This window comes from Hylobates moloch, unplaced genomic scaffold (assembly GCF_009828535.3).
Source record: "Hylobates moloch isolate HMO894 unplaced genomic scaffold, HMol_V3 SCAFFOLD_16, whole genome shotgun sequence".
NCBI classification, from domain to species: Eukaryota; Metazoa; Chordata; class Mammalia; order Primates; family Hylobatidae; genus Hylobates; species Hylobates moloch.
The window spans coordinates 74,463,316-74,483,613 of record NW_026652291.1 but is presented as its reverse complement, the minus strand read 5'-3'; the positions used below and the strand labels follow the sequence as shown (position 1 = coordinate 74,483,613).

At 39.0% G+C, this 20,298-nt stretch overlaps 2 protein-coding genes across 4 annotated transcripts in view; one reads left to right on the top strand and one right to left on the bottom strand.

Moving 5' to 3' along the window:
* Positions 1 to 20,298, bottom strand: part of MIPOL1 (mirror-image polydactyly 1) — a 372,872-nt gene that overhangs the window by 47,178 nt on the left and 305,396 nt on the right. For 2 of the 3 annotated variants that reach the window (XM_032180229.2, XM_058429759.1), the window contains one exon: positions 3,193 to 3,423. The exons of the other annotated variant lie outside the window; for it this stretch is intronic. In XM_032180229.2, the coding sequence (XP_032036120.1) occupies positions 3,193 to 3,423 (231 nt within the window). The remainder of the gene's footprint in view (positions 1 to 3,192; positions 3,424 to 20,298) is intronic. 3 annotated transcript variants of the gene reach the window in all.
* Positions 5,922 to 9,355, top strand: LOC116456202 (beta-citrylglutamate synthase B-like). Its single transcript, XM_032753760.1, has 2 exons — positions 5,922 to 5,926; positions 8,413 to 9,355. Exons 1-2 carry the CDS (start codon positions 5,922 to 5,924, stop codon positions 9,353 to 9,355), a joined length of 948 nt encoding a protein of 315 aa, XP_032609651.1.

The window sequence follows — 20,298 nt, the reverse complement described above, 5'->3', positions numbered from 1 at the left end:
TTGACAATTATGTTTCATGGGTTTGCAGTTCTTAAGGAGTATCTTTGTGATGTTCTGTATATTTCCTGAACTTGAATGTTGGCCTGCCTTGCTAGATGGGGGAATTTCTCCTGGATAATGTCCTGAAGAGTGTTCTCCAACTTGGTTTCATTCTCCCTGTCACTTTCAGGTACACCAATCAAACGTAGATTTGGTCTTTTCACATAATCCCATATTTCTTGGAGGCTTTGTTTGTTTCTTTTTACTTTTCTCTAATGTTGTCTTCTCAATTTATTTCATTAATTTGATCTTCAATCACTGATATCCTTTCTTGCACTTGATTGAATCGCCTATTGAAGCTTGTGCATGCATCACAAAGTTCTCCTGCCATGGTTTTCATCTCCATTAGGTCATTTAAGGTCTTCTCTACACTGTTTATTCTAGTTAGCCATTCATGTAACCTTTTTTCAAGGTTTTTAGCTTCCTTGTAATGGGTTTGAACATGCTCCTTTAGTTCACAGAATTTTGTTATTACCAGCCTTCTGAAGCCTACTTCTGCCAACTCATCAAAGTCATTCTCCATCCAGCTTTGTTCCATTGCTGGCGAGGAGCTGCGATCCTTTGGCAGAGAAAAGGCACTCTGATTTTTAGAATTTTCAGATTTTCTGCTCTGGTTTCTTCCCATCTTCATGGTTTTATCTACCATTGGTCTTTGATGTTGGTGACCTATAGATGAGGTTTTGGTGTGGATGACCTTTTTGTTGATGTTGATGCTATTCCTTTCTGTTTGTTAGTTTTTATTCTAACACTCTGGTGTCCCTCAGCTGCAGGTCTGTTGGAGTTTGCTTGCCGGAGGTCCACCCAGACCCTGTTTGCCTGGGTATCACCAGCAGAGGCTGTAGAACTGCAAATATTGCAGATGAGCAAATATTGCTGCCTGATCCTTCCTCTGGAAGCTTTGTCCTAGAGGGGCACCTGCCTGTATGAGGTGTCTGTCAGCCCCTACTGGGAGGTATCTCCCAGTTAGACTACAGGGGTGTCAGGGACCCACTTGAGGAGGCAGTCTGTGCATTCTCAGAGCTCAAATGCCATGCCGGGATAACCACTTCTCTCTTCAGAGCTGTCAGACAGGGACGTTTAAGTCTACAGAAGTTGTCTGCTGCCTTTTGTTCAGCTATGCCCTGCCCTCAGAGATGGAGTCTATAGAGGCAGTAGGACTTGCTGAGCTGCGGTGGGCTCCACCCAGTTTGAGCTGCCTGGCCACTTTGTTTACCTTCAAGCCTCAGCAATGGCAGACGCCCCTCCCCCTGCCAGGCTGCAGCCTCACAGGTGGATCTCAGACTGCCGTGCTAGCAGTGCGCCATGCACCATGGGCGTGGGACCCACCAAGCCAGGCATGAGAGAGAATCTCCTGGTCTGCAGGTTGGTAAGACTGTGGGAAAAGTGCAGTATTTGGGTGGGAGTGTACCGATTTTCCACGTACAGTCTGTCACGGCTTCCCTTGGCTAGGAGACAGAAATCCCCGACCCCTGGTGCTTCCCGGGTGAGGTGACACCCTGCCCTGCTTTGGCTCACCCTCAGTGGGCTGCACGCACTGTCCAACCAGTCCCAACGAGATGAACCAGGTATCTCAGGTGGAAATACGGAAATCACCCACCTTCTGTGTCGATCATGCTGGGAGCTGCAGACTAGAGCTGTTCCTATTCAGTCATCTTCGCCATTCAATAAAGTTATTTAATTTAAAACGTTATCTGAGATGATATTATTTCTACTTCTTGGTAGAAACAATTTAAAAAAATCGTTTATTTAAATGAAATGATGATGATAGTTGATGAGATCTAAAAAATAAAAGGTTGATAACACGTCCAAAGATTTTTTGAAAATCGAATTGGTCTGTGGGAACCACTGTTTTAGGGAATTTGGGTCATGCATAGAAATTAATGGATTATGTATAAAGAAAAATTTGAAATTTGTATTTATTTGTAGACTTTAAGCAAACAGAGCCAAATCAGATCCTGTCAAAAGTTACTGATTGTGATTTACAGTGAAATGAGATCTACCTATACATCATAGTGTTCTTAAAATATTAATGTACATTGTGAATAACTGCATATAGTTTCTGACTGAATATAAACCCAATCTTCAAACTTACAAATATATATAATACCTACATAAATCAAAAGTTTCAAGGTACACTGGTAGTAAAGATTAAAATGCACAATTTCTAAACTGTTTTAAAATGGTCTAATTTAAAACTACTGACTTACATAACTTCGGCTATTAATCAAAATATAACTTCAGGGATATTGAGGAAATGGTCAAGATGACATTTTCAAATAAGAAGTAGCGGGAAGTAAGAAACCTTGATGTGAGCACTGCTTCATAGTGTAAAACTGACATAAAAATTGTTAAGGAAAAAGGTATATCTTTGAAATTGAAGGCGACTAGATATGCGAATGCTATAGTGCTGTTAACAATACATAAAGAAGGTTAAAATATATTCCATTACATGTGTTCTATGTATTCTATTACAGTGGTTCTATTACATTAAAGGTGTCTCAGAAAATTCTGCTACAATGTTCAAGTCCATTAAATTAACAAGTGACTTCTTTGCCCAGTAAGCTGTTTGTTAACATTTTGCCAGCTGTCAAAAGGACTGACAGATTATGCAGCTTTATTTAAATTTTAATAAAAATGCAAAGATCATTAAAAATAAACACATATAATTATGCACTGTGAAAAGCAGTATTGAATACTTCAGAAGCACAACACAAGAAAATTAATTTCATCCTACTGGTTTTTTTGCACCTACAAGTCTCAGGTTGCAACGTCACAGATGATCTCAACTCAAGCAGGATTATTGTAAAGCTAAATGAGTTCAGGTGGTAACTTGACTGCCTCTTCCCCTTGCTAATAACTTTGCCTATTAACTTCTGACTGTGAAATGATTTAAATAGTATGGCCTCCATGAACTGATGATCAGTTATTAAATAAAAATGGTTTGCCCTACATGGTAACAATGGTTCCCAAGAAAATGACTTTTTTGACCCCAAATATGGCATATGGTATCCAATCTAAAAAAGTTCACTGGGTTAATTCTACTTTTGTCCTAAACTATTAACATGATCAATAAATACATATTGTTTAGTTCCCAAAAGAAAGTGTTTTGTTTTGTTTCATGTGTTTGAAGTATTACAAGATCATTTAACTTACTTTTGAACTTTTTCATTGGCCACTTGGGAGGCCTCTATGGCATGTTGAAGTTGTAATTCCGTATTTGCTCGCTCTGTCAGAGCTTGTTGCAGTTGAGTAGCCAGTTCCTCATTTTGTTGTTGAGTGATGGAAACAACGTTCTCTCTGTTTTTTAAAGCTTCTTCATATGTACTAAGGGTATAGTTAAACTGATCCTTCAGATTTTCTTCTTGAGATAAAGATTTGTGTAAACTGAGAAAATATTAAAAATAATTTAAAGATAAGTAATGTAGACTGAGTGATCTATGATCTATTTAACAAAAACCTCCATTTAGAATCTCTAGTTCTAAAAATCAATAAATACTTAAATGAGCAAATGAAAATAATTTTTATGTCACAACATTACAATTGATAATTTCTCCACTTCTAGGCTGAAAGCTACCCACACAAATGACTATGCTACCAAAGCATACAAAAAGATGCTGCAAGATGTTAATTTAATTATATCAGTGTAAATATTACATTCAATTTTCTTTAAAAGGAATAGCAGAGAACTGGAAAATAAAGTATCTATAGGCAAATAAAAGAATGTAATAAGCTGAAAGAAGTGAGAAGACAATGGGCATTGGTTTAGGAGATCGAGAGTCTATTCTGCCAAGCACTTAATGAGAATGGATGAGGTTTATGCAAACACTGACCAGCCTTCTACACAGCATTTTCTACTTGATTTTCTACTTGTCACAGTTGAGATATAAAAGAATTTAAAATCACTAGTCAAATTGCACAGAAATAAAGTGTATTCATATATATGTGTGTATATATATTTTTTTTGGCTAATGAATCTCATAATGAATACATCTACTCATTAAGTCATACAGAGAAATAGCATATAAATTAAGACTAAATGAATGCAGAAGAAAATGCAGACAAATAGAATCCTAAAATGCTAAAGGTCAAATCTTTGATATGCCATTACACCTACCACCTGAGGTTATTTTGAAATGGCACCAAGCACCTCACTCAATTAAATAAAGACATTTTGAAAATATAAATATTTAATAAGAGAAATTTAAACTCCACACAGGAGATGTTCTTTTTTATTAAATATCATTTCAGTGTATGCATACAAAGGAAATGTCGATTTGAGACATTTGAAGTAAAACAACTTAACTATATGATATAGATTGATAATGGGAAGGAAAGCAGTATCATTATTAAACCTGCAAAAAGCTAGTTAGTGAACTTTGGCATTGTCCTAATATCTAGCCTGATACTTTCTTTAAAACTGTTCAAACTGATTATAAATTTCCTCTTTTAGTTTAAGTTACCTATAAGCCTTTACAGTATGCTTATTTTGGAGAAGGTGTCCCATAGAACTAGGATGGACATGAAACAAGGACAGTCAGCATACCAAATGAAATCATTTCAGGATTCAAACCCCTTCCTAAGAATATGGACTGTTACTAAGCCCTGGTCAACTGGTTACTACACAGAAAATTAGAATGGTGTGCAGTGCCACATGTGTGGAGTGCAAAAAATATCTTTTTTCGTGGTTTGCACGTTGTTATTAATCTAACTAACCCTACTTCATTTCTTCTCAGTTTTTTCTACCAACCCATATGCTTAAAGACTGTCTCTTGCCCATTTTCCTATTTTTTCTGTGTCCTCTCACTTTCTGATTCGTGTCTGTTCCAAGTTCCAATTTTGTTCAGCTCACCCTCTTTATCTCCTTGAAAGATGCAAGAAAGAAAGAAATTAAAAAGAAACAAACTAAAAGCTAAACTTTAAAAAAGGCACTTGTTTATGTTCTTTATATTTAAAACATTAGTTATATTTTAATTGTTAATTACATTTTAAATTACACAAAGTGCATATATACAAGGTATTCAGCTTGAGAAAATGTGAAGAACAAAATACAGAACAAATGCAGAAATCTAGAAGACCCCCCAGTGTTCCCTCCCATTTTTTCCCCTCCCCAAAAGGTAAGTACTAATCCAACCTTTATCAAAATGTAAATTGCCTATTTTTAAACTTTTTATCTGGCTTATTTTCCTCAACAATTGGCATGTGAAGTTCACCTTGCTGTTGCATATAATTCATTACTTTTTATTGCTATAAAATATTCTGTTATATACATACGCCATAACTTATTTAACTGTTCCACTGTTGTTGCTATGAATATTCTTGTACATGTCTTTGGATGGACCTAGGTATTCATGTCTAAAGTAGAATTTCTCCACAAGGTATGCGTTATTTTCAGATTTAGTACACAGACAATAGATGCCGATTTAGATTTAGATGCTGCTAATAGTCTTCTAAATTAGTTGTACCAGTTTGTACTCCCATCAGCAAAATATGAGTTTCAATTGCTTTATATCCTCCCTCAGAATGGCATTGTCAAGTGCTTTTAACTTTAGTTATTGTAATATGGATGCAGTGATGTTTCATTCTCTTCATATCGTCTTATGTATGTGTATATTGATTGATTGGTTGAGACAAGGTCTCACTATGTTTCCCAGGCTGACCTTGAACTCCTGGGCTCAAACAATCCTCCTGCCTCAGTCTCCTGAGTAGCTCGGACTATGGGCATATGCAACCATGCCTGACTCTTAATGCTGTCTTTTGATGAAGGTAAGTTCTCGATTTAAATAAAATTCAATTTATCATTGTTTCTTTAATGGCAATGCTTTTTGTAAACTCTTTAAAAAATCTTAGCCTACTCCATTCCCTTATATTTTAACTTTACATATATGGCGTAATTTAAAACTCAGTGAGACAGCTTCACTTGGGAATTCTGCATTTGCCTATTATGCCTAAAGCAGTAACCAGTATACTGTAACCAATCACATATTAAGAATCAATGATTAAGTTTTAAAAATCTCACCATTATTAAAATTACGAGCATCTTGATTTAATTTCCTAATCACTCCTCACTTTCTAGTCTTCTATCATTTAATTTTTAGGGGGGCAAATTTATACCTGATTTTGATTTTTCTCTCAGATGGACATGTTTGGATTATACCTGCAAGTTCAAAAGCTACTTAGCATTCAAAATGCCTTGGAAACCTGTTAATTACCATCAAGACTTTCCCAAACAAGGGACATGATCTTTTAAAAAAGATGGAAGTAGACAATGTCACTTAAAAACCTGCAATAGCATTTCCTTGCATTCAGAAAAGTCTCTAAAAATAATAAATGCTATATGTTAACTCACTAAATGTCACAACTTGCATGAGAAGTCCTATTAATATTCCTTTTTTACTGATAAAAAATGGAAACAAAGAGAGATAAGTAATTTAATACATGTAGCAGAGCCAGAATTTGAACCCACAGTCTTTATGTCTGCACTGGAAACCTCTTCTATACTTGCTGTGGTCTATAAAGCCCTGCATCACTGACCTCTCTACCTCCTTCCTCACCTTTTAGCTAGGCATTCAGATTCTCAAGCGTGTCAAGTTTTTTCTGCTGAAGGTATTTGTTTGGAATGCCTTTCCATCCATGCTTCTACCTGACAAAGTCTTACTCATCCAGTAAGACAAAGCAAAAATATCACTTTCTTAGATACACCTATGTGGGTCTTCAATCTAAATCTTGATTTTCCTCTTTGTTAGTCTGTCTCATAGATCCTACTCTTCCTTCTCAGAACTTATAATTTGTAGTTTTTTTCCATTTCATCTTGTGGTTTTCTTCCCAATTCTAATAAATTAATACTTCATTTATATATAATAATTTCATTTTATGGAAAGAATACATTCCTTAAGAACTTCAGTAAATCAAAACATCTATAATTCTAAGGAATTTTCCAGTAGGAATAAAGGTGAAGCAGGAGAGCTATATTCCAAGCATTTATAAATCTGTAACCACTGAAGCACAATTTTTGCTTTAGTACTTCTTCCTCAGAATAGTCTTTCCTTAATTGACAACAGGGTCCCCTTGTTTAGCTTTCTTCACAAAGACATATTACATTTACCCTCTTTCCAAAGTTACTAATTTTCAGGTGCATTTTCAGCATAGTAGTAGTATTATAACTCAAAGACACTTAAGTTGTATAGGAACATATTTTAAGTTACAGTAAGCATAAATGATGAAATAACAGTCACTGAATCACTCTCAGAAATTCTAAAGCATGTAATCAATAGTGCAGCTTACACAATATCCACATAGGATGTTAACTACTCCTGTTAACCAGGAAGTTAATGAGGTAATAAGATAAGCAAAGTTTAAATTCACTCTTCCAGTTTTAAAATTATATAATTCTTTATAAATTTAATTTTTATAATTTAGTGTAGAAAGTAAAACTTTAAAAATGTTTGTACTTACTAATGTTTGATATGATCCTATTTCTAATTCACATCAAATAAGCCTGCACATTTCTCCTTTGTTGCTCACCACATTGAATCCAATGGCAGGCCAAGGTAGAAAATGTCCTTAATGTGTATTACTGCAGTGAGTGCCATGTAATAGATTTCCTTCCTGAAGTGGTTTCTGTCTTGGTTTCTATGTTCCCTGGTCTATTACTTTTTTTTTTTTTTTTTTTTTGTCATTAAGAAGTCTTTATTGGGTTATATTCAATTTGACCCTCCCACCAAATTAAGGGGGAAAAAGCAAAATAAGAAATCCCGGTAAAAGAGCACCTCAAGATTTCATAAACTACAAACTAAAGGCAGATAAGGAAATGGCAGAATTTTCAGAGCTGTGTAACACAAAAATTCCTGTAATTTAAGCAGGTGTTTTCCTCACCGATGACAAATCTTCCAACAAAATGTGAAGTTATGCTACTTGGATATTTGTAGCAAAACCATTTTTTTTTGTACAAAAACAAAAACAAGGGACCATAAAAAAAAGTATTTGTTCCTCATGGCCTATGAGCATACAAATTTTTTAGCAATTTAAAAGGGTAACTATGAGGGCCTGACATTTTTCTATACCCCACCTATTCTGCCTCTCTATTTGTAGGATTTGTAAATGAAGTAACATCTTACTAGCAGAGGTCTCATCTATCTCCCACTCTCTCCAACTAATCCTACTAATTTTCTCTCATATTCCTGAGCATCCTCCATGAAAAGCATTGCAAGTTGGTTTTAAAAATAGAAAAGAAAAAAGAAAGTTTTACAAGGGTTTTGTTGGTTAATTACCAGTGGAGTCAGTCCACCAGTAGTTTGATTTCATTGGCTAGCAGCTGGTTCATGTTGAACAGGCCCCCTGAGAGCTTGGTGAGCAGCTCTCGCTCCGTGCTTTCAGGGTTGCTGTCAACAGAGCTGGAACTTGCACTCATGTTGTCAACAGCAGTGCTGGCTGGGGGACCCAGCTCCGGCTCACTAGTCTCACTGGCAGTGGACACCTCACTGCCTACTCACAAGTGGTGGTACTCAGAGTACCAACCCCTTGGGTGCAAAGTGATAGTGACATCACTGTTTTGTGCCATCTAGAGAAGATGGGATGTCGGTTAATGAACCGACCTCAAGCCATCCTGAACTGCGTTAATAAGTTCTGGACATTTCAAGAGTTGGCTGGCCATGGTGTTCCTCTGCCAGATACCTTCTCTTATGGTGGCCATGAAAATTTTGCTAAAATGATTGATGAAGCTGAAGTACTGGAGTTCCCAATGGTAGTAAAGAATACGCGGGGTCATAGAGGTAAAGCTGTTTTCTTGGCTCGAGATAAGCACCATTTGGCTGATCTAAGCCATCTTATTCACCATGAAGCGCCATACCTGTTCCAGAAGTACGTTAAAGAGTCTCATGGACGGGATGTACGTGTCATTGTCGTGGGAGGCCGTGTGGTTGGCACCATGTTACATTGTTCAACAGATGGGAGAATGCAAAGCAACTGCTCATTAGGTGGTGTGGGGATGATGTGCTCATTGAGTGAACAAGGGAAGCAGCTAGCTATCCAGGTGTCTAATATCCTGGGGATGGATGTGTGTGGCATTGACCTGTTGATGAAAGACGACAGCTCCTTCTGCGTCTGTGAGGCCAATGCAAATGTAGGTTTCATCGCCTTTGATAAGGCTTGTAATCTAGATGTAGCTGGTATCATAGCAGACTATGCCGCCTCCCTTCTACCCTCTGGCCGGCTCACCCGGCGTATGTCCCTGCTCTCTGTGGTGTCCCTGGTCTATTACTTTATGTCTGTGGCCCTGACTATTTTCCTGGTCCCTGACTCTCTATGCCACCTCAGCTAAATATAACTTGTAGTTATAAGGTTTATGAGCCATTTATATGTTTTGCTAGCAGATATTTATATTCTCTTCAACTTGCCTGCCTACCTGCTCATTGAACTCTCTCTTAACTGTAATGTTACACATGGATTCCGCTTACTTTTGCAATTAGTATTTTTCCATTTATACCAAGTTTTGATGCTATTTTCCTGACTTCCTCTCTTGTCTCTATGATCAGGTATTGGCCAAGTCCTTACAGGAGATCATTTCACTAATCATCCTACAATATGCACTTATTATTCTGTTTATGCTTCATTTATTTTACAGTAATTGCTCAATATTAGGGTGTTGTATATATGCTATTTAATTGGATAAACATTTTTGGATTAAAATTTAGAGATGAGGTACAACAATATACATCAGTAGGTCTTAACTAGGAGTAATTTTGTTCCTCAGAGGACATTCTGCAACATCTGAAGACATTTTTGTCACAACTGGTCGGGGTGGCGGGGAGGGTGAGACGGTACTAGCATTTAGTGAATAGAAGCTAAAGATGCTGCTAAACAGAGGATAGAGTCCTACAACAGAGAATTATCCAGACCACTATGTCAACAGTGCTGAAAATGGTGTAGATGAAGAGATGTTGGGTTGAACTTAGAAGATAAAGAACTTAGAAGATAAAGTTAAAGACAAATTCCAGTCTTGTCATTCGCTCTGAGTGACATTGGGAAAAAAACTTACCTACTGAATATTAATTTCCTCAACTCGAAAACCATGAGAAAAATATCATGGAAATCATATGAGAATGAAATGAGATGATCTACATATGTGAAAATAACTGGCACAATACCTGCCAAAGAATATGCATTCATATGTGTATCATTTTTAAAAGGAGTTACTTATATCTAATTAACTTTGTACAAAATGTTACACAATACTCAAGTATTTTATAAACATTTTACTGAGAAAAACAACTGCCTGTTCCTACAGGTTTTTCATGAATTGGGAGAAGGAAACTAGTTTTCTCAACCTTTGTTCACTTACTGATAACATTCTTAAATCATTCTTTTTTAAAAAATGGGCAGGTTTGGCTTGTCTTACTGAACTAAAATAAATAAAACCTAAGCAAATATGAAATGTAGAAGTATGTGCTGCTTTTTCCTAAGAATACATTTCTGAAAGGATAACGCCTACTTTTATTTCCTGATTTACTACATCAATTAATTTGCTAAGACCCTTCCAAGAAGATAGTTGAAGCTGAGCATGATGGCTCATGCTTGTAATATCAGCAGTTTGGGAGGCCAAGGCAGAAGGATTAGACAAGGAGTTCTAGACCAGCCTGAGCAACACAGTGAGACCCCATCTTAAACATTATTTTTAATTGAAAAAAGAAAATCATTGACTTCCTCACTTATTTTTAAGGAAATCAGCATATGCTCCAGTATAATAGGCCTTAATTCTGAATGACATACAGAGAGAGGGAAATATATTCAGAATGCATAAGAGTGTGGATGAGGAAATTTAATCTGTAAATCAGACAGTCTAGTAACGTCAATGATTTGCTTCCACTGTTGCTGCAGTTGGTTTAGTTTAATAAAATAACCTGCTAAAGTACTTTCAGAGAAAAAATAATTTCTTTATTATAAAGTAAGCCAATTAATACTGAACTTAAAATTTTAAGAATTTTAAACTGGTGGAGTTTCACCATGTTGCACAAGCCGGTCTTGATCTCCTGATCTCAAGTGATCCACTTACCTCGGCCTCTCAAAGTGCTGGGATTACAGGCCTGAGCCATTGCGCCTGGCCAAAAATATCTAAGTATTAAATGTACTACAGCACCTGGAATTAATGTAGGGCCAGCTCCTGATTATCAAAGAGTATATTGTGTGCTTCATAAATTTGGTGATGTGGGAAGCAGAGTGGTAGGAAACTATACTCACAAAGCCACTTATATTTATATACCACTGTATAGCTCTCAGGCAACAAAGTTTATCTTGAATTTTATCATATAACACATAAATATAATTGTATGGGCATCACTAAAATGAAAAAATTATACTGTCAAATTTAATAGAAGGGAGACTTCTGCTTTTGAGGAGATGGAAGAAATAGAAGATGCAATTAAGAAACAAATGGAGGATTTGCTGGCAAGATGGCCGAATAGGAACAGCTCCAGGCTGCAGCTCCCAGTGAGATCAACACAGAAGGCAGGTGATTTCTGCATTTCCTACTGAGGTACCTGGTTCATCTCATTGGGACTGATTGGACAGTGGGTGCAGCCCATGGAGGGTGAGCTGAAGCAGGGTGGGATGTTGCCTCACCTGGAAAGTGTAAGGGGTCAGGAAATTCTCTTCCCTACCCAAGGGAAGCCGTGAGGGACTGCGCCTGAATAACTGTGCATTCTGGCCCAGACACTGTGGTTTTCCCACAGTCTTCACTACCCACAGACCAGGAGATTCCCTCTGGTGCCTACACCACCAAGGTCTTGGGTTTCAAGCACAAAACTGGGCGGCCGTTTGGGCAGACACCAAGCTAGCTGCAGGAGTTTTTTTTCCATACCCCAGTGGCACCTGGAACGTCAGCAAGACAGACCATTCACTCCCCTGGGAAGGGGGCTGAAGCCAGGGAGCCAAGTGGTCTGGCATGGCAGGTCACACCCCCATGGAGCCCAGCAAGTTAAGATCCACTGGCTTGAAATTCTCATTGCCAGTATAGGAGTATGAGGTCGACCTCGGATGCACCAGCTTGGTGTGGGGAGGGGCATTCACCACTGCTGAGGCTTGAGTAGGCAGTTTTACTCTCACATTGTAAACAAAGCCACAGGGAAGTCTGAACTGGGTGGAGCCCACTGCAGCTCAGCAACGCCACTGTGGCCAGACTGCCTCTCTAGAGTCTTCCTCTCTGAGCAGGGCATCTCTGAAAAAAAGGCAGCAGCACCAGTCAGGGGCTTATAAATAAAACCCCCATCTCCCTGGCACAGAGCACCTGGGGAAGGGGTGGATGTGGGTGCAGCTTCAGCAGACTTAAATGTCTCTGCCTGATGGCTCTGAAGAGACCAGCAGATCTCGCAGCACAGCGTTCAAGCTATGCTAAGGGTCAGACTGCCTCCTCAAATAGGTCCCTGACCCCTATGTATCCTGACTTGGAGACACCTCCAAGTAGGGGCTGACAGACACCTCATACAGGAGAGCTCTGGCTGGCATCCAGTGGGTTCCCCTCTAGGACGAAGCTTCCAGAGGAGGGAACAGGCAGGAATTACTGCTATTCTGCAACTTCTGCTGGTGATATCCAGGCAAACAGGGTCTAGAGTGGACCTCCAGCAAACTCCAGCAGATCTGCAGCAGAAAGGCCTGACTGTTAGAAGGAAAACTAACAAACAGAAAGGGATAGCATCAACATCAACAAAAAGGACGTCCAGTCAGAAACCCAATCCGAAGGTCACCAACATCAAAGACCAAAAGTAGATAAATCCATGAAGATGGGGAGAAACCAGCAGAAAAAGACTGAAAATTCCAAAACCAGAATGTGACTTCTCCTCCAAAGGATCACAGCTACTTGCCAGCAAAGGAATAAAACTAGATGGAGAAGGAGTTTGATGAACTGACAGAAATAGGCTTTAGTAGCTGGGTAATAACAAACTCCTCTGAGCTAAAGGAGCATGTTCTAACCCAATGCAAGGAAGCTAAGAACCTTGAAAAAAGGTTAGAGGAAACACTAACTAGAATAACCAATTTAGAGAAGAACATAAATGACCCGATGAAGCTGAAAAACACAGCACGTGATACATACACAAGTATCAATAGCTGAATTGATCAAGCAGAAGAAAGGATATCAGAGATTGAACATCACCTTAATGAAATAAAGTTTGAAGACAAGATTAGAGAAAAAAGAATGAAAAGGAACAAACAAAGCCTCCTAGATATATGGGACTATGTGAAAAGACAAAATCTACTTTTGATTGGTGTACTTGAAAGTGATGGGGAGAACGGAACCAAGTTGGAAAACACTCTTCAGGATATTATCGAGGAGAAATTCCCCAACCTAGCAAGACAGGCCAACATTCAAATTCAAAAAATACAAAGAACACCACAAAGATACTCCTTGAGAAGAGCAACCCCAAGACACATAATCATCAGATTCACCAGGGTTGAAATGAAGGAAAAAATGTTAAGGCAGCCAGAGAGAAAGGTCAGGTTACCCACAAAGGGAAGCCCATCAGACTAACAGCAGATCTCTCGGCAGAAAACCTACAAGCCAGAAGAGAGTGGGGGCCAATATTCAACCTCCTTAAAGAAAAGAATTTTCAACCCAGAATTTCACATCCAGCCAAACTAAGTTTCATAAGCAAAGGAGAAATATAATCCTTTACAGATGTGCAAATGCTGAGAGATTTTTGTCATCACCAGGCCTGCCTCACAAGAGCTCCTGTACGAAGCACGAAACATGGAAAGGAAAAACTGGTACCAGCCACTGCAAAAATATACCAAATTGTAAAGACCATCAACACTACGAAGAAACTGCATCAGCTAATGGGAAAATAACCAGCTAGCATCATAATGACAGGATCAAATTCAAACATAACAATATTAATCTTAAATGTAAATATGATAATGCCCCAGTTAAAAGACACAGACTGGCAAATTGGATAAAGAGTCAAGACCCATCAGTGTGCTGTATTCAGGAGACCCATCTCACGTGCAAAGATGCACAAAGGCTAAAATAAAGGGCTAGAGGAATATTTACCAAGCATATGGAAAGCAAAAAAAAAAAAAAAAAAAAAAGCAAGGGTTGCAATCTTAGTCTCTGATAAAACAGAATTTAAACCAACAAAGATCAAAAGAGACAAAGAAGGGCATGATACAATGGTAAAGGGATCAATGCAAGAAGAAGGGCTAACTGTCCTAAACCTATATGCACTCAACACAGGAGCACCCAGATTCATAAAGCAAGTTCTTAGAGACCTACAAAGAGACTTATACTCCCACACAATAATAGTGGGAGACTCTAACACCCCGTTGTCCATATTAGACAGATCAATGACAGAAAACAAGAACATTCAGGAATTCAATTGAGCTCTGCACCAAGCAGACCTAATAGACATCTACAGAACTCTCCACCCTAAATTGACAGAATGTACATTCTTCTCAGCACCTATTGCACTTATTCTAAATCTGATCACATAATTGCAAGTGAAACACTCTTCAGGAAATGGAAAAGAATGGAAATCATAGCAAACAGTCTCTCTGACCACAGCGCAATCAAATTAGAACTCAGGATTAAGAAAACTACACAACTACATGAAATCTGAACAACCTGCTCCTGAATGACTACTGGGTAAATAACGAAATGAAGGCAGAAATAAAGATGTTCTTTGAAACCAATGAGAACAAAGATACAACATACCAGAAACTCTGGGACACATTTAAAGCAGTGTCTAGAGGGAAATTTATAGCACTAAATGCCCACAAGAGAAAGCAGGAAAGATCTAAAAATGACACCCTAACATCACAATTGAAAGAACTAGAGAAGCAAGAGCAAACAAATTCAAACGCTAGCACAAGGCAAGAAATAACTAAGATCAGAGCAGAACTGAAGCAGATAGAGACACAGAAAGCCCTTCAAAAAAATCAATGAATCCAGGAGCTGGTTTTTTTAAAAGATGAACAAAGTAGACCGCTAGCCAGACTAGTAAAGAAGAAAAGAAAGAAGAAACAAATAGAAGCAATATAAAGTGATAAAGGGGCTATCACCACAGATCCCAAAAAAATACAAACTAACATCAGAGAATACTATAAAGACCTCTACACAAATAAACTAGAAAATCTAGAAGAAATGGATAAATTTCTGCACACATACACCTTTCCAAGTCTAAACCAGGAGGAAGTCAAATCCCTGAATAGACCAAAAACAAGTTCTGAAATTGAGTCAGGAATTAATAGCCTACCAACAAAAAAAAGTCCAGGACCAGATGGATTCACGGCCAAATTCTCCCAGAGGTACAAAGAAGAGCCGGTACCATTCCTTCTGAAACTGTTGCAAAGAACAGAAAAAGAGGGAATCCTCCCTAACTCATTTTATGAAGCCAGCATTATGCTGATACCAAAACGTGGCAGAGACAACCAAAAAAAGAAAATTTCAGGCAAATATCCTTGATAAGCATTCATGCAAAAATCTTCTATAAAATACTTGCAAACCGAATCCAGCAGCACATCAAATAGCTTATCCACCACGATCAAGTCAGCTTCATCCCTGGGATGCAAGGATGGTTCAACATATGCAAATCAATAAACGTAATCCATCATAGAAACAGAATCAATGACAAAAAACAAATGATTATCTCATTGGATGCAGAAAAGGCCTTCAACAAAATTCAACACCCTTAATGCTAAAAACTCTCAGTAAACTAGGTATTGATGGAAGGTATCTCAAAATAGTAAAAGCTATTTATGACAAACCCACAGGCAATATCATACTGAATGGGCAAAAACTGGAAGAATTCCCTCTGAAAACTGGCACAAGACAAGGATGCCCTCTCATACCCACTCCCATTCAACATATTATTGGCATTATTGGAAGTTCTGGCCAGGACAATCAGGCAAGAGAAAGCAATAAAGAGTATTCAGTAAGAAGAGAGGAAGTCAAATTGTCTGTTTGCAGATGACGTGATTGTATATTTAGAAAACCCCATCCTCTCAGCCCAAAACCTCCTTAAGCTGATAAGCAACTTCAGCAGAGTCTCAGGATATAAAATCAATGAGCGGGGGGGTGGAGCCAAGAGGCCGAATAGGAACAGCTCTGGTCTACAGCTCCCAGCCTGAGCGCCGCAGAAGACAGGTGATTTCTGTGTTTCCATCTGAGGCTTGGAAAACGGCACACCAGCAGATTGTGTCCCGCACCTGCCTTGGAGGGTCCTACGCCCACGGAGTTTGGCTGATTGCTAGCACAGCAGTCTGAGATCAAACTGCAAGGTGGCAGCGAGGCTGGGGGAGGGGCGCCCGCCATTGCCCACGATTGCTTAGGTAAACAAAGCAGCCAGGAAGCTCGAACTGGGTGGAGTCCACCACAGTTCAAGGAGGCCTGCCTGTCTCTGCAGGCTCCACCTCTGGGAGCAGGGCACAGACAAACAAAAAGTCAGCAGTAACCTCTGCAGACTTAAATGTCCCTGTCTGACAGCTTTGAAGAGAGCAGTGGTTCTCCCAGCACGCAGCTGGAGATCTGAGAATGGGAAGACTGCCCCCTAAAGTGGGACCCTGACCCCCGAACAGCCTAACTGGGAGGCACCCCCTAGTAGGGACAAACTGACACCTCACTCGGCCGGGTACTCCTCTGAGACAAAACTTCCACAGGAACGATCAGACAGCTGAATTTGCAGTTCACGAAAATCTGCTGTTCTGCAGCCTCGCTGCTGGCACCCAGCCAAACAGGGTCTGGAGTGGACCTCTAGCAAATTCCAACAGAACTGCAGCAGAGGGTCCTGTCTGTTAGAAGGAAAACTAACAAACAGAAAGGACACCCACACCAAAAACCCATCTGTACATCACCATCATCAAAGACCAAAAGTAGAAAAAACTACAAAGATGGGGAGAAAACAGAGCAGAAAAACTGGAAACTCTAAAAAGCAGAGCACCTCTCCTCCTCCAAAGGAATGCAGTTCCTGACCAGCAACAGAACAAAGCTGGACGGAGAATGACTTTGACAAGCTGAGAGAAGAAGGCTTCAGACGATCAAACTACTCCGAGCTACAGGAGGAAATTCAAAAAAATGGCAAAGAAGTTAAAAACTTTGAAAAAAAATTAGATGAATGTTTAACTAAAATAACCAACGCAGAGAAGTGCTTAAAGGAGCTGATGGAGCTGAAAGCCAAGTTTCAAGAACTACGTGAAGAATACAGAAGCCTCAGTAGCTGATGCAATCAACTGGAAGAAAGGGTATCAGTGATGGAAGATGAAATGAATGAAATGAAGTGAGAAGGGAAGTTTAGAGAAAAAAGAATAAAAAGAAACGAACAAAGCCTCCAAGAAATATGGGACTATGTGAAAAGACCAAATCTACGTCTGATTGGTGTACCTGAAAGTGACAGGGAGAATGGAACCAAGCTGGAAAACACTCTGCAAGATATTATCCAGGAGAACTTCCCCAATCTAGCAAGGCAGGCCAACATTCAGATTCAGGAAATACCGAGAATGCCACGAAGATACTCCTCGAGAAGAGCAACTCCAAGACACGTAATTATCAGATTCACCAAAGTTGAAATGAAGGAAAAAATGTTAAGGGCAGCCAGAGTAAGGGCAGCCAGAGTGAAAGGTCGGGTTACCCACAAAGGGAAGCCCCTCAGACTAACAGCTGATCTCTCGGCAGAAACTCTACGAGCCAGAAGAGAGTGAGGGCCAATATTCAACATTGTTAAAGAAAAGAATTTTCAATCCAGAATTTCATATCCAGCCAAACTAAGCTTCATAAGTGAAGGAGAAATAAAATACTTTACAGCCAAGCAAATGCTGAGTGATTTTGTCACCACCAGGCCTGCCCTAAAAGAGCTCCTGAAGGAAGCACTAAACATGGAAAGGAACAACCGGTACCAGCCACTGCAAAAACATGCCCAGTTGTAAAGACCATCAACACTATGAAGAAACTGCATCAACTAACAAGCAAAATAACCAGCTAACATCATAATGACAGGATCAAATTCACACATAACAATATTAACTTTAAATGTAAATGGGCTAAATGCTCCAATTAAAAGACACAGACTGGCAAATTGGATAAGGAGTCAAGACCCATCAGTGTGCTGTACTCAGGAAACCCATCTCACGTGCAGAGACACACATAGACTCAAAATAAAGGGATGGAGGAAGATCTACCAAGCAAATGGAAAACAAAAAAGGGCAGGGGTTGCAATCCCAGTCTCTGATGAAATAGACTTTAAAACAACAAAGATCAAAAGAGACAAAGAAGGCCATTACATAATGGTAAAGAGATCAATTCAACAAGAAGAGCTAACTCTCCTAAATACATATGCACCCAATACAGGAGCACCCAGATTCATAAAGCAAGTCCTGAGTGACCTACAAAGAGACTTAGACTCCCGCACCATAATAATGGGAGATTTTAACACTCCACTGTCAACATTAGACAGATCAACGAGACAGAAAGTTAACAAGGATACCCAGGAATTGAATTCAGCTCTGCATGAAGCAGATCTAATAGACATCCACAGAACTCTGCACCCCAAATCAACAGAATATACATTTTTTTTCAGCACCACACCACACCTATTCCAAAATTGACCACACAGTTGGAAGTAAAGCTCTCCTCAGCAAATGTAAAAGAACAGAAATTATAACAAACTGTCTCGCAGACCACAGTGCAATCAAACTAGAACTCAGGATTAAGAAACTCACTCAAAACCGCTCAACTACATGGAAACTGAACAACCTGCTCCTGAATGACTACTGGGTACATAACGAAATGAAGGCAGAAATAAAGATGTTCTTTGAAACCAACAAGAACAAAGACACAACATACCAGAATCTCTGCGACACATTCAAAGCAGTGTGTAGAGGGAAATTTATAGCACTAAATGCCCACAAGAGAAAGCAAGAAAGATCCAAAATTGACACCCTAACATCACAATTAAAAGAAACTAGAAAAGCAAGAGCAAACACATTCAAAAGCTAGCAGAAGGCTAGAAATAACTAAAATCAGAGCAGAACTGAAGGAAATAGAGACACAAAAAACCCTTCAAAAAATTAATGACTCCAGGAGCTGTTTTTTGAAAAGATCAACAAAATTCATAGACCGCTAGCAAGACTAATAAAGAAGAAAAGAGAGAAGAATCAAATAGACGCAATAAAAAATGAAAAAGGGGATATCACCACCGATCCCACAGAAATACAATCTACCATCAGAGAATACTACAAACACCTCTATGCAAATAAACTAGAAAATCTAGAAGAAATGGATAAATTCCTCGACACATACACCCTCCCAAGACTAAACCAGGAAGAAGTTGAATCTCTGAATAGACCAATAACAGGCTCTGAAATTGTGGAAATAATCAATAGCTTACCAACCAAAAAGAGTCCAGGACCTGATGGATTCACAGCCGAATTCTACCAGAGGTACAAGGAGGAACTGGTACCGTTCCTTCTGAAACTATTCCAATCAACAGAAAAAGAGGGAATCCTCCCTAACACATTTTATGAGGCCAGCATCATACTGATACCAAAGCCTGGCAGAGTCACAACCAAAAAAGAGAACTTCAGACCAATATCTTTGATGAACATTGATGCAAAAATTCTCAATAAAATACTGGCAAACCAAATCCAGAAGCGCATAAAAAAGCTTATCCACCATGATCAAGTGGGCTTCATCCCTGGGATGCAAGGCTGGTTCAACATATGCAAATCAATAAATGTAATCCAGCATATAAACAGAACCAAAGACAAAAACCACATGATTATCTCAATAGATGCAGAAAAGGCCTTTGACAAAATTCAACAACGCTTCATGTTAAAAACTCTCAATAAATTAGGTATTGATGGGATGTATCTCAAAATAATAAGAGCTATCTATGACAAACCCACAGCCAATATCATACTGAATGGGCAAAAACTGGAAGCATTCCCTTTGAAAACTGGCACAAGACAGGGATGCCCTCTCTCACCACTCCTATTCAACATAGTGTTGGAAGTTCTGGCCAGAGCAATCAGGCAGGAGAAGGAAATAAAGGGTATTCAATTAGGAAAAGAGGAAGTCAAATTGTCCCTGTTTGCAGACGACATGACTGTATATCTGGAAATCCCCATTGTCTCAGCCCAAAATCTCCTCAAGCTGATAAGCAACTTCAGCAAAGTCTCAGGATATAAAATCAATGTACAAAAATCACAAGCATTCTTGTACACCAATCACAGACAAACAGAGAGCCAAATCATGAGTGAATTCCCATTCACAGTTGCTTCAAAGAG